Source organism: Spermophilus citellus, assembly GCF_964194105.1.
Source record: "Spermophilus citellus genome assembly, chromosome: 6".
Classification (NCBI taxonomy): Eukaryota; Metazoa; Chordata; class Mammalia; order Rodentia; family Sciuridae; genus Spermophilus; species Spermophilus citellus.
In genome coordinates, this window is record NC_138187.1 from 62,288,307 (window position 1) to 62,305,643 (window position 17,337).

General features: G+C 41.3%; 1 protein-coding gene across 3 annotated transcripts in view; it reads right to left on the reverse strand.

The window, feature by feature from the left end:
* The window catches only part of FRMD4A (FERM domain containing 4A), a 311,522-nt gene that overhangs the window by 260,990 nt on the left and 33,195 nt on the right, over window positions 1–17,337 (reverse strand). Inside the window, exon 1 of one of the 3 annotated variants that reach the window (XM_081297992.1) lies at window positions 4,898–5,118. The exons of the other annotated variants lie outside the window; for them this stretch is intronic. Coding sequence (XP_081154118.1) covers window positions 4,898–5,041 — 144 coding nt within the window. The 5' untranslated portion in view covers window positions 5,042–5,118. Of the gene's footprint in view, window positions 1–4,897; window positions 5,119–17,337 lie in introns of those variants that run through there. 3 annotated transcript variants of the gene reach the window in all.

Genomic DNA, 17,337 nt, shown 5'->3' on the forward strand with positions numbered 1-17,337 from the left:
AAGAAGTGTGAAGCACTGAGATCCAAAAGCCAGTCCATGGGGAATTCTTCAATCATTAGACTGGTAAAGTTATAAAGACAGCTTAGTTCTCATAAGCCCTTGCCAAAGGTAACAGTTTTTTTCCTGCCAGGAGTATATATAACAGACTGCACACCCATTTGTAAAAGTGACATATAATTTTTTCTTTGTTGAAGAAAATAGAGAATAATTGGATTTTCCCATAGTTTCTGTGTCTAGAGGGCATATGCCTCTAGTTTGACACTAAACAGAAAGTATGGCTGGCAGTAGATCATAGATAAAAGAAATTTAAGAAGATTCTTCCCAAATTCTTCAACAGTTTTTGAAATCAGCACATTCCCAGTGAAAAATTGTGAATCTGAAGTCACCCTTCTAAACTCTTGGTAGCAAAAGGAGAAATTTCGATCCTTCTTGGTAGAAGAAGACTGACATACCTTTCTATTCCTTCTAAGGAATATAATACAAATTCACAGTCTCATGAAGAAGAGATCAAAGGGTAGGCAGCAAAAAGACACAGGGATAAGAAGACAATAGGCATGATTAGCGGCTTAATTAAGAAATTTGCATTTTTCTTCTGGATTTTGTGATGCTTCTAACATTTGCAGCTTTCTTCCATTTGAAACTTGTGATTTTCCTTTTTCCTTTCACGTCTGTTTGTACAATTTTAAATGATTTTTTTCTTTTAAAGCTCCCTGATTATGGATGCTTGGGGACCTACAATTAACCCTTGCTTGGGAGAGTAATGAGATAAAGAAGGAGTATGGAAAAGACACTTTGAGACACTCTGTTGAGATGCTGCCCATCTGAGCTGCTGCACGTCCCAGCCACTGTTTGGGAAGCAAAATGGACACTGGGATGTGAAGGAAGGACCCCTGGAGCTGAAGCCAAGTGTGCTGTAAAAAAGGGCACGGCTCTGCCCAAGAATAAACCTGACCCTCTTCTTCTTTCTGCGGTGGCCACAGGTGACCACATTCCTTCTTGTGGTAATAAAGGTAGCTCATGTTTACTGAATACTTTGCCTCCTGTCAACCTTGGGCATAAACTAAGTGATTGGAGTTAGTCCTCAGGATCATCCTCTTCAGGCATTGCTTATGACCCTCATTTTTAGGTGCTATATAATACTCTATCCTCTAACAGATACTTCACAGCTGATGATGGGTTTACATCCTGATCAACCCCTCATTGGTTGAGAATAGTAAGGCAAACTTGTGTTAGTTCACCTAACCTATGGAACATCATAGTTTAGCAACACAGCACACTGTAGAGTGCTGGTGGTTTACCCAGGTGATCTCATGACTGATGGATCTGCAGCTCAATGCCCAAGGCAGACAAGGCAAGAAAGACTCCTATTGCATATTGCCAGTGTGGGGAAATATCAAAATTTAAAGTATAGTTTCTACTGGAAGTGTACTGATCCACTGTAAGCCAAACAATTGTTAAGTGGAGCTGTCGTAAGTTGGGGACCATCTATATTAGTGATTCCCACAAAAGATACTAGGAATTGCTTGTTAGGAAAACTGATTGCCAACCTCTACCTCCAGATGTGATAATTCTTTAAGTCTAAGATGGGGCTCATGACATTATGTATATATTTTTAAAGTGTACCCACCTCCAGTGATCTGATGCTGTTTGTTTGTTTGGTACCAGGGATTCAACTCAGGGGCACTGGACTACTGAGCCACATCCCCAGCCTTATTTTGTATTTTATTTAGAGAGAGGGTCTCACCGAGTTGTTCAGTACCTGGTTTTTGCTGGGGCTGGCTTTGAACTCTTAATCCTCCTGCCTCAGCCTCCTCAGCTGCTGGGCTTACCGGCGTGCAGCACAGTGCCTAGCCCTCTGTTGGGCTTTTGTAAGCATTTACTTATTCGCTAATGTGAGATGAGGCTCCTTCAGCCCTGGCTATTCAGCTGGAGTGTGTACATGAAAACCACTGAAAAGCTTTTAAAACATCCCAGCGCTCAGGCCCCAGATCAATTAAATCAGAATCTCTGGAAGTCAGGTCTGGCTGGAGCAGGGTGTTTGTTAGAGCTCCCCAGATGAATCTAAAATTCATCCAGGAATTGGCAACCATCACTTTAGCCAATGAACAGGCTGTGAACCACAAAAACATTGCTTAAGCAAAATACATCAAAAAAGGCCATCAATCACTGTATTTCTAATAAATAAATGCACTGTTGCTGAATTTTTCCCAAGATAAATTACAGTAAGAATACAGTCTATTAAACAACAATAGCATTTCACATCTGTAGATTCTTCAGTCTTTGCTACATATTTTTACATATATCCCCTTATTTAAATATTAAAACACTATGAAGCTATATCCTCATTCAGTAATGGAGAAAGTGAAGACCAGGAGACTTAGACTTTTTGTCTAAGTTTTCCTTGAACAAATTATTCTCTGCTTTTCTCTCAAAGCCTCTATATGTTGAAATGCAATTATTTGTGTTCTTGACTCTTCCCCATAAAGCTATGAGCAATTGAAGATGGGTCAGAATATTATTTTGAATATCCCTTTAATCCAGCCATGCTGGCCAGTAGACAGCAGGGCTGGGAGCAGGTAGACGCTTCCCGGGACTCGGGAAGTCCTGTCTGGATTGCATTCAGACCACCCCTGGTCAGTACAGCTGCATTCTGCTTTTGGCTTCCCAACCGTTTCCCGGCCCCCTCAACTTGGCTCTGAAGACTGGTAACCCAGCAGCCCTGTAGTTAACCTGGCCTCTGGGGCTGGGGAACTAGTTTAGACCTGCTACCTTGGCTTTCCTCTTAGCAACTGCTTTCCAGATCCCCTGTGGAATTACCTCCCAGCTGCAAAGGGCTGTGTGGGTGAGAGGCACTTGTTACCTTTGGGCCAAGCAGCCCAGGTTGGCCAGAGTCTGATCATGGACAAGTCTGAGGACTCATCAGCCTATGAGTCTCAATTGCCCCTGACAGACGCAGGCACAACACTGGCTCAATGGAATTGTGGTTGGGTGGGAATAAAAAAATTTTTCCAGGCCTGGTTGCTAATAATTCGATGCTCTTTTCGGTATACTTAAGATGTAAATAAAAATCGTAAGGAAGCCCCCTGAGGGGGGCTGGCCCACCCTGCTTACTTGATTTTGAAGCTCAGTTTTTATGTAACTTGATGAGACAAGAGGGAAGACAAATCTGGAGATGAAAAGAAAGTGGGAGGTGGAGGCAAGGAGCCAGGCCCTCAAACACTCCTATAACCACAGAAATGACTGAAAAAGATGGAATGATCTTGATTAAGTAATTACCCCAAATACCAAACTGGGGGACATTTGACTCTGAACTAAGGTTTTAGAAAAGCTTCAAATGAACACACCAATCTTCTTCTTTCTTGAATCTCCCAGCTAGTAGGTTGTTTTCCAAAATTCTTTCCTATTCACAACTTGTCATTGGAATAATTTTATGTAAAATTTTCAAATGGTTGTCAAACTTGGGAAGATTTTCCTTAAGCTTCTTTTATATATGATCTATTGGAAACACAGTTGCTGTGGTATATACCTTTCAAGCATAGGAATTCTGGAGAAATGTCATCTCCAGAAACCCTGTCTGCCCGTGGGAAAATGAAGCCCAAGACAGGAATCTGCAAGTGTCTGGTCCCCTTGGGTAAGGCTTCCAAGAAGCTGTCCCTTCAAAGCAAGGCCAGAAATTTCATGAGTTGGGGAGGGGAATAGAGGGCGGGACAGCTACAGGGTCCAGAGTTGTTTAGACATTACACACAATTTCTTAAGGGATTATGCACCACCAAGCAAACCTAAAAATACAAAGGCCAGCTGTGCCCGCCTGGTGGCAAACAGTGAGGTGAGCCAGCAAGCAAAAAGAGACTGCCAAAGCCACTCAAGTTGATTTAATGAAACAAACCTTATTACCAAAAAACCCATCTGCCAAGCCAGAGTGACACTGAGTGACACCTTCTTCCAGAGCCAGGTGAGGGGAAGTGCTCCCACTGTCTACTTTGCCTCCTTCCCTTCTTCCTGCCCAACCAGGCTGAGTCCTCTCACAATGGGCTGGGGCTGTCAGGACTGACATCTCCATGGCAAGCAGGGATATAGCCTAATGCCACCAATCTAGACTGATGGTAGGAGAAGGCAGATACTGTTGTCTCCCCTTTTTGAAGTATTCTGTATCCCTAGCCAGCTGACTCAGAAGTGCTACCTTCTTTCAGAAAATGCCCTCCCCAGGCTGAGGTATAACTTAAGAAGAACATTTGCTTTGTATGCATGAAGCCTTGGGTTTGATCCACAGCATTGCAAAAAATAAATAATAAAATAAAAAAATATATAAAATGTTCTTTTTCTCAGATTTGGATGTAGGCTCTGTACAAGTGCCAGAGGTCCCTGTGTAAACCACCAAATGGAGAGGGAGGTGAAGAAAAGAGATCATATTGCTGCTTGGTGCTCTTGCTCCTGTCCCCCATAACCACACTTCCTTTACCAGCTGGTCACCCCTGCCCCTCCAAATGGCCCACAGACACTGAGTAAGCATCATCTATTGTGAGGGAAATACGAATTAGTGCAAAGAGCAGCCTTTGTCTTTGCAGCCAGAAGAACCGAGGTTTTAATCACACGGCTCTGTCATTTACTTGCTGGGTGACTTTGCACAACCCACATCCTTCTCCAAGTTTCAACAGCATCATCTGTTAAATGGAGACATGTGCACCCCCTTCAAAGGGCGGCCTTGAAAATGCTCATGGCACACCTCACAGGGCGCCTGGCACCTCAAGAAAGATGCTAGATTAATGTTAACCGGTTCCCTGTTGATTGTAACATGCTCCAGAGTCCTAAGCACAAGTGACAATAGCTCACTCCTCTCCCCCTTATTCCCCATCACTGCCTCACACTGCAAAGAAAAGTAAGAGGAGGTTGGTCCCACCTGGTAGACGGCCCTGGAGATGCACCATGGCTTCAACATCAGCAGCAGGACCCGAAAGTGTCCCCCTCGGCAAGTCCTCAGTGCCTGGCAAGTGAGGTCCCAGCTGCATGGCATGTCCTCAGAGCCCGGCAGCCCCGCCGCCATGCCAGCTCCTGGGCCTCCTGCCTTTGCCCTTCCGCTCTCGGGCCCCACATACAGGGCTGTGTTCTTTCAGAAACACAGATTCCAATGCCACTAAGATTTAATCAGGCAAGGAAAAAATTCAGTCAAAATAACCCTGCTTCCTCTTGCTCTCCTCTCCCCCTACCTACCCTCACCACGCCCCTCACTAATCTTCAGAGACTGTTTTCCCTCAAGGATTAGCAGAAGGCTCCTAAATCAAAATGTTTTCTCCTTGTCTCTGGGGACTCACCAGGCACCAGGGAAAAATAAACCCCAGTGTGCAGATAATCACACATCCCTGCCTCTTGGTGGACTGTCCTGTAGACTGAAGCTGGCTCTTTAGTGAACAGTGCAAATCCAGAGACATTCCAGGGTGAGAAAGTGAAGCGAAGACTTGCAGCCTCCCCTGCCAACATTCCCAAGACATTCCATCTATTTTCTTAACTCTTTAAAACTTGGAAAACCCAAGAGTTCCTGCAGGGTGAAACAAAAAAGTCCAATTTTATATCCACACTGGAGAGATTGCTATTTCTGTGGGCAACTTGTAAAAAAACTGGACGTTTTCTTTGGAAGTATCCCAGATTTAAGTTAGGATCAACAGAACTGCCAGGAAGCTTATCTGATACAGATAATATCCACATTCATGATTTTGGAGGAAAATGGATAAAGGAGGTCAAGGCAACCTATTCTGTTTTTCTCTCCAGAGTTTATAGAAAATCTCTGGCTATTTTATGGATAAATGACATGTGGAACTTAACCCCAAGCACAGATATGCAGTTAGATGTGTCACAACTGCTTGTCATTTCACTCAAGACCCTTTGATTGTTGATTATTTTTTTAACCATGTTTCAAAAGGACATATGCATATTAATTTAACATATTTTTATATTAAGAGGTGAGATCCCAAAGCTGGAAGGGGAGGTAAAGGATAAAGGAGGATACAGTCACAATACACAGCAGGATTCCTACAATTAAGAGAAGGGGTAAGTTTAATCTGTTTTTTTTCTTTTCTTTCTTTCTTTCTTTCTTTCTTTCTTTCTTTCTTTCTTTCTTTCTTTCTTTCTTTCTTTCTTTCTTTCCTTCCTTCCTTCCTCCCTCCCTCCCTCCCTCCCTTCCTTCCTTCCTTCCTTCCTTCCTTCAAGATAGGGTCTTGCTACGTTGCTTAGAGCTCCCTGAAGGTTCTGGGACTGGCCTCAAACTTGTGATCTCCTCCTTCAGCCTCCTGATCATTGGGATTAAAGGCATGTGCCACCATGTTTGGCTAAATTTGATCTTAATATCATTTTGGTTGCATAGTTCAGAAAACCATGGCTACTATCAGCACATATTTCTCTTCTGCACATTTATTTATTTATTAACTTATTTATTTATCTCTGCTTCAACTCTATCCTTTATCTCATCAGAGCAAAACCTACTAGCCTACTGGAGTATCCTGGAGTCAGACACACCTGAGCTTGAACTTGGCCCTACTAATTCTTGCATGACCTTACACAAATTGATTAATTTCTTTGATAATCTTTGGAATGGAAAATAATAATGGAAATGGAAATAATATCCACCTCATTGGGTTGTAGTAAAGATAGTAATATATTTAAAATGAATAATCTGGTGTGTGATATTTTTAAAGCACTCATTATAATCTGCTAATTCAAGGATTCACCTATCACTGATAAAGCTCTTGAGATAATTTCAAAATTTGTTTTTCTCTAAATCATCTTCTCTTAGTTCCCTTTCTTCTTTTGCAAGGATCTATTGCATTCATTTAGTTTAAACATTTTTTTTTTTGCTGTTGAGTTTTATCATTTTCCATGAATGATTCTCAGTAAACCACTATACATGATTTTATTCCTGTATATAATTGCTTTATCTCTATATTCCTTTAATAAAAGTGCAGGTGTTGGGAGGGGGACAGGACAAAAAAAAATCTTGGCTTTCTACAAATACCTCATCAACAGGATCAGTTTTATTTAAAAGGGGGAGGAAAGAAGGAGAAAGAAAACTAAAAACAGTATGCAGAAAATAATGGTTCCATCATCATTAGCTAACTGACTTGGCATTTTCGAGAAAAAACCTAATGCAAGATATATGCTAGTCACTTCTGCATAGGCTCCCTAAAGCTCTCCATGCTTGGGGAATTTGGCTGTGAACCAGACTCTTATCCAAAGCATGCAATTATGGAACAGATAGGGAACTTCTAAAGGCATTGTTTTATTCTATAATTAAATAATATGACTTTAAATAATTTTTAAAAAGTTAAATATATATTTAGCTTATGGTCTGGGAATTTAAGTATAAAGGGGCCATAATAAATTTTCTAAAACCCATGACTGAATATAAACATATGAATTCCTGAGAACAGCTAGACCTACTCACATTGTCCTGAAATTTTACCATTGGTGGGGACCAGTGGATATCCTCCAAGGAGGCTTGCTCTGGGGTATAGAATCTGAGCCTGGTGATACTGGCCTGAGTCTGAGTCCATCTAAGTGTGGGGTGACAGACTGCTTGTGCCCAAGCACAGGTCGGGCATCCTGCTGGATTTCACTGCCAGACTCTTCATCTGTCTCCCTGACTCTGACCTAGACTTTAGGTAATTGACTCAAACAATCACAAGGATATTCAAAGAATTGCAAATGTGATGCTACTACTGTATTATATCCTGAGCTTTTAAAAAGAATTTAGAATCTGCAAAGCAATTAGATACACACATTTGTGTGTCCGTCTCTGTGTGCATGTATGAGAGTGCTTGTTTGTGTACATGGGCATCTGTGTGAGCATGTGTGTATGCATATGTGTTTGTTTGTGTGAGTGTGTGTATGTACACACTTTGATCTTGCAGAGGAGAAAATCATAGTGCAGAGGTCCAGAGTGACCTGCCTGCCACAGTAATGTTGTGATGGAGCCAGATCGTGATACCAGGGCTAATGACCTGAATTTATCTTCCTAACCCCCAACTTTTTTCATCGTTTTATTTTTTTTCTTTGAAAATAACAGAAAATAAGGGTTTTTCTGGGCAGTTTTCCATTTACATAGAAGATAAAAATAATTATGAAGTAAAAGAGCAGGACAGAGTGATCTCTGAAGGGCGAGGAGCACTTTAGACTAGAAAGAAAGAATTAGAAGCTAGAAACTAGAAAGAAAGGAACATCACAGTATCACCTCCCCTCCTGTGAGACTTTTTGGCTAATGTTTGGGATGAAAAGAGTCAAAGCATGGAGTGAGTTGGCCCCATTTGGTTCATCACTGAGTGGCTGCCTATTATATTCCTTGGGGAACATTACCAGGAGCAGCTGAAGTCTTGGGCCCAGGGTTTCACATTTGGGAAGGGATCCAAGGCTGAGAACCCAACAATCATGGCTAATTGGGGAGGGAGGCAGGCATTGCTAAAGCCACTGGTTACTACCTGGGGACAGAGCAGGAGACACAGAGGGGAATGGCACAGAGGACCACGGCCAGCACTCACTGACCCTCATCCCAGGTGCCTTGCTCACAGGTCCCACCTGGATCCAGTTCATTTTTATCTTTCCTGTCTCAGCTCCTCTGTGTTTTCTGCTCCAGCTCTCAGATCCTTCTTCCCTGTTTTTGTTAAGACAGAGGAATGAATGAATGCTTTGCCTGATTCTGGGGATGTTTTTAAGACATAATTACTGCCTTGAAAAAATACTTGGGAAAACTAAGTTGGAAGTCATGTGTAGCATAATTATGAACAAAATTCGCAAATACTCAGGAAATAGCACATGCACAGAAAAGGATATTTATAGCAACCAGAGAAATATTTTAGGAAATGCTATCCAATGTAACACATCATCATTCAGTGTTTATGACTGGCATTTATTTGATAAAACATCAGCTCCAAGATTGGCTGGGGTATTTCTTTATGCCAGGTCAAAATCAACCGCTGGGAGGTGAAAACAGCATTTTTGTTTTTAAAATTAATTAATTAATTTAAAAAAAAATTTTGGCACTGGGAACCCAAGGGTGCATAACCACTGAGAAACATCCCCCAGCAAATGGCATTTTTAAAAAAAGACACTCTTGGATGTGATTTATTATCTTTTCCTGATACGATCTGGAGGTAAAGGCTGGTAACTCCCACTTCAAAGCCCAGTTCATGGGTGGTCCCGCATCAAGAAACCTCAGTCGGGAATGAAGACACAAGCCAGATCCATTCTCTTGGAAGAACTCAAGAAGATCCACAGGTGACTTATTCTAAACCAAAGCTAAGAAAGGTAATAGGAAAACATCAGAAGAAAGACAGGGTTTTCCACAGAAATGTCCATTGACCAATTTCAAGTTTTGAAGAAAGCCCATTTTGAGGGGAGGTGGGTGTTGTGTGCTGTTGACTGACAATTCATGAATTTCTTCAGCTCCGAGCTACTAATGCTCATTTGAATCTGGCATTCTTATGCCTCCTAACATAGGACCCAAACCAAGACTTCATCTTAGTGTACATTTCTTTCTTTCTTTCCTGCCAAGTTATGTTTTTGTCATGAATTCTCCATGTATAATCACAATTCCCAGTGGAGACAGAGCTGAAGCTTTGTTCTTTAAATGAAGGTGGCCCATAACTCTTTGTTAATGTTCTTAAATACACACACACACACACACACACACACACACAAACAAAACTCATTGAGATACAATTTATATGCCATGCACTTTACTCATTCAGAGTATACCATTCAATGATTTTGCGTATCTACAGGACTGTACCACCATCACCTCTACCTAATTTTAAAATATTTTCATCACTCCAAACAGAAACCCTGTACCTGTGAGTTGTGATGGTTACTTCCCATTTCTCCTTGCTCCCTCCCCCAGCTTCTGACTATCTTCTTCCTATCTCTACAGTTTTGTCTATCCTGAGCATTTTATATCCATGGGGTCCTTGTTGTCTGGTTCCTTTCACTTAGCATAATGCTTTCTAGGGTCACGCATTACAGCATGCATCAGTATTTTATTTCTTTTTCTTTTTTTTTGTTTTCTAGGATGTCTTTCTTTTTTTAAATATTTTTTATTGGTTGTTCAAAACATTACAGAGCTCATGATATATCATCTTTCATACATCTCACTCAATTGGGTTATGAACTCCCATTTTTACCCCAAATACAAATTGCAGAATCACATCGGTTACACACTCACATTTTTACATAATGGCATATTAGTGACTGTTGTATTATGCTACCTTTCCTATCCCCTACTATCCCTCCTCCCCTCCCCTCCCGTCATCCCTCTCTACCTCATCTGCTGTTGTTCAATTCTCTCCCTTGTTTTCCCCCCCTTTCCCCTCACATCCTCTTCTATGTAATTTTGTGTAACATTGAGGGTCTCCTACCATTTCCATATGCTTTCCCTTCTCTCTCCATTTCTCTCCCCCCACTCATCTTTGTTTAATGTTAATCTTTTCCTCATGCTCTTCCTCCCTGTTCTGTTCTTAGTTGCTCTCTTTATATCAAAGAAGACATTTGGCATTTGTTTATTAAGGATTGGCTAGCTTCGCTTAGCATAATCTGCTCTAATGCCATCCATTTCCCTGCAAATTCTATGATTTTGTCATTTTTAATTGCTGCGTAGTACTCCATTGTGTATAGATGCCACATTTTTTTAATCCATTCATCTATTGAAGGGCATCTAGGTTGGTTCCACAGTCTAGCTATTGTGAATTGTGCTGCTATGATCATTGATGTGGCAGTATCCCTATAGTACGCTCTTTTAAGATCCTCAGGGAATAGTCCGAGGAGGGCGATAGCTGGGTCAAATGGTGGATCCATTCCCAGCTTTCCCAGGTATCTCCATACTGCTTTCCAAATTGGCCTTACCAATTTGCAGTCCCACCAGCAGTGTACAAGTGTACCCTTTTCCCCACATCCTCGCCAACACTTATTGTTGTTTGACTTCATAATGGCTGCCAATCTTACTGGAGTGAGATGGTATCTTAGGGTGGTTTTGATTTGCATTTCTCTGACTGCTAGAGATGGTGAGCATTTTTTCATGTACTTGTTGATTGATTGTATGTCCTCCTCTGTGAAGTGTCTGTTCAGGTCCTTGGCCCATTTGTTGATAACCACTCCATTCACAATATCCTCAAAGAAAATAAAATACTTGGGAATCAACCTAGCAAAAGAGGTGAAAGATTTATACAATGAAAACTACAGAACCCTAAAGAGAGAGATAGAAGAAGATCTTAGAAGATGGAAAAATGTACCCTGTTCATGGATAGGCAGAACTAACATCATCAAAATGGCGATATTACCAAAAGTTCTCTACAGGTTTAATGTGATGCCAATTAAAATCCCAATGGCATTTCTTGTAGAAATAGATAAAGCAATCATGAAATTCATATGGAAAAACAAAAGACCCAGAATAGCAAAAGCAATTCTAAGCAGGAAGTGTGAATCTGGAGGTATAGCGATACCAGAGTTCAAACTGTACTACAAAGCAATAGTAACAAAAACAGCGTGGTACTGGTACCAAAACAGGCAGGTGGACCAATGGTACAGAATAGAGGACACAGAAACCAATCCACAAAGTTACAACTTTCTTATATTTGATAAAGGGGCTAAAAGCATGCAATGGAGGAAGGATAGCATCTTCAACAAATGGTGCTGGGAAAATTGGAAATCCATATGCAACAAAATGAAACTGAATCCCTTTCTCTCTCCATGCACAAAAGTTAACTCAAAATGGATCAAGGAGCTAGATATCAAATCAGAGACACTGCGTCTGATAGAAGAAAAAGTTGGCTACGATCTACATACTGTGGGGTCGGGCTCCAAATTCTTTAATAGGACGCCCATAGCCCAAGAGTTAATAACAAGAATAAATAAATGGGACTTACTTAAACTAAAAAGTTTTTTTCTCAGCAAGAGAAACAATAAGAGAGGTAAATAGAGAGCCTACATCCTGGGAACAAATTTTTACCCCTCACACTTCAGATAGAGCCCTAATATCCAGAATATACAAAGAACTCAAAAAATTAAGCAATAAGATAACAAATAACCCAATTATTTCTTTTTCTTGCTGAATAAATATTCCTTATATGAATAGATCACATTTTTTTTTTTTTTGCTTTTCTATTTATCAGTTGATGAGCGTTTGGGTTGTTCAAGTTTGGGGCTATTCTGAATAATGCTATGAGTGTCTGCATATGGGTTTTGGTGTAGATGTATGTTTTCCATTTCTCCTGGGTATATATACCGAGGGAGTGGAATTGCTAGGTCTATGGTAACTCTAACCTTTCCAGGAACTTCCAGCCATATCATTTCACATCCCCAGCAGCTATCTAGGAGGGCTCTGATTTCCTCCAGATCCTAATTGCACTTGTTATTGCCCAACTTTTTGATTCTAGCCATATATTGGGTGGAAAATGGTGGCATTCTTGCTTTCCTTACTAAATCCCATGTCTTGGTCTTTGGGTAGGTGGCTGTAGGCAACCAGCAGAAAGGACTGCTTTTAAGGGGCTAGGCCACTGTTCCTCCTGCCTTATCCCTTGGGCATGTGCAGCTCATAGACTCTGGGGAAATAGAGACTGACAGCCGAAAGGTCCAGAATTTCCTCTCCCTTCTGCATCAGCTCCTCCCCCAGCCCATTCTGCTCCTGACACTCTCACACCCACCATCTGGGGCAAAAGTCCAAATACTGCTGGAAGTTACCATTTGTCACTTTATAATCCCTGTTCCAACTCTTTGGAAAAAGGATATTTAGAAATAGCTCTTGCCTGTTTAAGTGAGTGGGCGATGTGCAAAACCCAAACAGTCTTTTGAAATCCGGAGGCATTTCAGGACTGCTCACTCACACATTTAATCCCATATTTGGATCTGGAAAGTATCCCAGCTCTGACAAAGAGTCATCATTGCATCACCATGTCTCAACCTAAGAACCCCAAAGACCCATTTATATAAATGCTTGGGAACTCACTATGTTCATTTGAGGGGGTTGGGAGAATAATTTTTTTAAAAATGCTTGGCTGTGTATATAAAAATATTTTGGGTCCCTGGGAAAGTACAAGAGAGACAGGAGCTGCCCTCTGGTTTAAGCACTCTGGGGCAGCCAAGAGCTAAGTTTAGAAATATTCCCCCATGCTCTACAAACCACCATGCTAGTCATCCTATAGCCACAAGAGTTATGTCATCTATCAGTTACCCGGTCAGAAAAGTAAGCTCTCATATACACCCCAGACCCCCACAGAAGTTAAATCAGTGCAAGCTCTGAATAAATAATTAAATGCCCTCAGCTCCCATAATTTCATCCTACTTGGTTTCCATGGAACTCAATGGCCAAGGATGATACTTAAGTGTATATTTTGCAACATATGTTTACACAATCACAGCCTTAAGTGGAAAAAAAAAGAGGGTTTTTGTTTTGCTTAGGGGTTAGAAACATTCAAAAGAGCAATGGCTGGAATCTGCCAATATTTGAGTTTTTTTTTTTTTTTTGTACCAAGTATTATACTCAGGGGTGCTTATCCAGTGAGCCACATCTCCAGCCCTTTTTTGGATTTTGTTTAGAGACAAGGTCTCACTGAGTTGCTTATGGCCTCACTAATTTGCTGAGGCTGGCTTTGAACTGGTGGTCTTCCTGCCTTAGCCTCCTGAGCCAGTGGGATTACAAGCATGTGCCACCATGGTTGAGTTGTAAAGTGAAACTTCTAGTCACACAAAAAAAGGAGGGTCTGGTTGCTTGAGAACCATCTCTACAGCCCAGAGCCTCTTTCTTTCCACAGGGGAAGATGGAGCTGAGTTAATGTGCATGGGAGAGTTACCTGGGGGGATAATTAACACTTTCCCTCCAAGAGGAGCTGAGACAGATTAGTAGACTGGTGACTAGAAGCTGTGAGGAGGTTTGAGGACAGCTCAAAGAGGAGAAAGTTCATGTCTCATGGTGTAGAAGAGGACAAGTGGAATTTATAAGCCTCTTCCTCCTCCTGGTGCTGAAGGTTGAGCCTCATGCATGTCAGGCAAGTGCTCTATCAATGAGCTACCTGCACAGCCCCTCTATATCTTCTAATTGGCAATCTTACTTTCCTTTTATCCTGAGTGTCTTAGACTTAATGGGAATGCAGAGACCATTGAATGAATGAAAATGTGTATTTTCTTGTGGTGCTGGGGATGGAACCCAGGACCTCCCATATGCTAGGCAAAGGGTTTAGCACTGAGAGGCATCCCCAGCTCTGAAGTGCGTCTTGTCTTGGAAAGCACAGGAAGTGCCTTTTCCTGCTGCTTTTGGGCGACCACACCTACACATGCTCTGCCCTGGTGTGGCCTAAACACCCCAACCTGCAGAATGGCTGTTTCTCTCATTTCAGCTTCTGAAAAAAGCAGGATCATGATGGTCAGTCTTACATCTCCTTTCTCATTCAAAAGTGAAAATGTCACACACATGGTAAAGACAAGGTTGGAAGCTTGATGAGTGGGACTGGAAAGGCCCTCTAATGTAGTCGCTGTAGGTTGGATGCACCTTTGCTGAGCTAATGACTCTGGGAAGCCATTTTCTAGATTACATTTTTCCCCCTCACATTCTTAGAATGCTTTTCTCAAGGGGAAAAGGAAAGCAGAGCTGGCCATATCCAGCTGGGAAATTGTCTATGAGTGTGACATGGCCCCACCCCAGAGCTCTGTGTCACAGCATCACTGAGTCCAGAAGTTGGGACTCCTCCAAGCTCTTAACTGTGCCTGGTGTATAGAGGACTACATTCCCACATGGCTGCACTGAAACCTCTTTTATTGTATTTCATCACATATGCTATAGAATTAGCCCTCCATATTTGTGGACCACACAACTGTAGATTCAACCAACTACAGATTGAAAATGGATTTTTATAAAATTGCATCCAGGCATGATGGTGCATGTCTGTCATGCCAGCTATATGGAAAGTTGGAGCAGGAGGATTGCAAATGTGAGGCCAGCCTTGGCAACTTAGCAAGACCCTCTGTCAAAATAAAACATAAAAGGGGCTGGGGATATGGCTCAGTGGTAGGGTACTCCTGGGTGCAATCCCTATACCCACCCTTAAACACATCTGTACTAAACATATCTGTACAAGACATTTTTTCTTATCATTATTCCTAAACAATAAAGTAAAACAGCTATTTACAGAACATTTGTGTTGTATTGGATATTATAAGTCATCTAGAGATGATTTATAGTATACAGGAGGATATGCAAGGATTCTAAGAAAATATCACATCATTTTATATAAATGACTTGAGCATCCAGGGATTTTGGTAGCTGCATGGTGTCCAAGGGATGACAGTTCATGCTAGGGAAATCTGGAACCTTCTGTGAAGGGATTTATAGGTGATAGGTTAAATTAAAAAAATATATTTTTTTATTATTTTAACAAAATTCCCTTTTTGAAATAACACTCAAAACATAAATGACAGAAAAAGCCAAATAATACAACTGAAATGGACTTTTGTATTATATATTCAAAGTAAGCCAAAAAATGAATCCTTTGCTGTGCACAAAATCAGTCCGGTTTTAGGATAAGCTTATTAATTTAGTGAGCTGCTTAGACGTCTGTTGAATAACTCAAGCTGTAATTTCTCATTAAGATCATTTACAGATAAAAATATTTATTTGGAGAGCTGTCTTTTGGAACCATTTAAATTAGCCCAACCATAGGTGGTGTTGTCTGCTTTGTATCTTTGGTTGACTGAGAATAGTAGATATGGGTTAGGATTTGATGACAGACACTGAAAACATCAAGAACTAACAATTATCTTGGGGTAGGAGGTCTAGGTAAATTGGAAATCAGGAGAGTGGCATAGGCATCCAGAGTCATCCAGAATTTAAAGGTTAAGATGAATCTTTGAGTTCAAGAAAATTATTAAAAAGTATCTGTGAATGATGAATCCCGAGTTCAGGTCAACTCGGGGGAGGTGAATCAAAAGCAAAACAGGCTGAAAATATACAGGAAGAGGCAACCCCAGTGACAGAGACTTAAAGCGGAGCCAGATAGGTCAGGCCCTCATCCATCTGCCTGAGCCAGGGGATTTTGACATCCTACTGTCGGGGCAGAGGACTAGCTGCCTATAGGGCACCAAGGACCTGCAGGTGGAAGTAGATGGAGAGGAAGTCAGGCCAGGTTACCTGCCCTGCTACCTGTATCAGTCTTCAAAGAATTCCTTCTATTTGCATCCTATGTCCTGCCAATTTCTGCTGGACCCTAGAAGTGAAATATTTACTTAATCCTTCATGCAGTGTGTCCCTCAATTTGCAAGAGGTCCTTTTCCTTATTTGGAATAAAGAGAAACTTCATCCTTCCTAAGCTGAGGTAACTCTGAAATGGAAGAGCCAGGAGGGCCTGATAAATACCCAATGGAAAGAAATGGAATGCCCTTTAATGATTTGAGAAAGAAAATGTAATTACACCTGCCAGGGGATGAAAATATCTGAAAATTTATAAGGGAAAGTAGTTTAGACTTTATTTTTTTTGATGAACTGTAAAAGAAAAAAAGTAGAATGAATCCCCTCCCCCACTTTTTTGTGGCACTGGAGATGGAACCCAAGGGTGCTTTACCTCTGAGCTACATCCCCAGACTTTTTAATTTATTTTGAGACAGGGTCTCATTAAGTTGCCAAATCTAGCCTTAAATTGTTATTCTCCTGCCTCAGCCTCCCAGGTTGCTAGGATTACAGGCAGACAGCACTGTGCCTGGCTGGTATTGATATTTTTCAGTATTCAGAGTCTCTAATGTCCAGCCAAGTTCCCACCCTCGTGGGTCTTGGCTAGTGGCTCCCTCACATTAGCCTGCTTCAGAATTTTCTGGAAGGGATGCTAAAACATATCTCTGGGCCTAATGTGTGTTTGTGACTCAGTAGATCTACCAGAGGGTTCAAGGATTTGCATTAACAAGTTTCCAAGTGAGACAAGTGTCCTGGCCTTGGGGCCATGTTGAGAGCCCTGGGTCTAGGCCCACTATTCTCCTTTATTCTTGGACTTAGGATGATTGAAAGAAATAGAAGCCATCTGTGTCCTTTGCTGTTTTGACTGTCCACAGCTTCATTTCTTGACACAGCTTCAAAAGACCACCTCCTACCTTTGAAGTATCACAGGATGGATGCTGTAGCAGAGTAGACAGCCTACCGAAGGAGTTAATAAATAATCCTTTGTCCATACTCAAAATGGAAAATCTACATGTAATAACTTGTCACCCAACTTTTTCCTGCCTCTTCCATATGAAAATTAAACAGTTAAAATATTTTGTTAAAAGCAATAGAATTTTGAGGGCTATGTCATAAGAGCCCATGTATTGCCTAGGTATTAGGAAGATGCA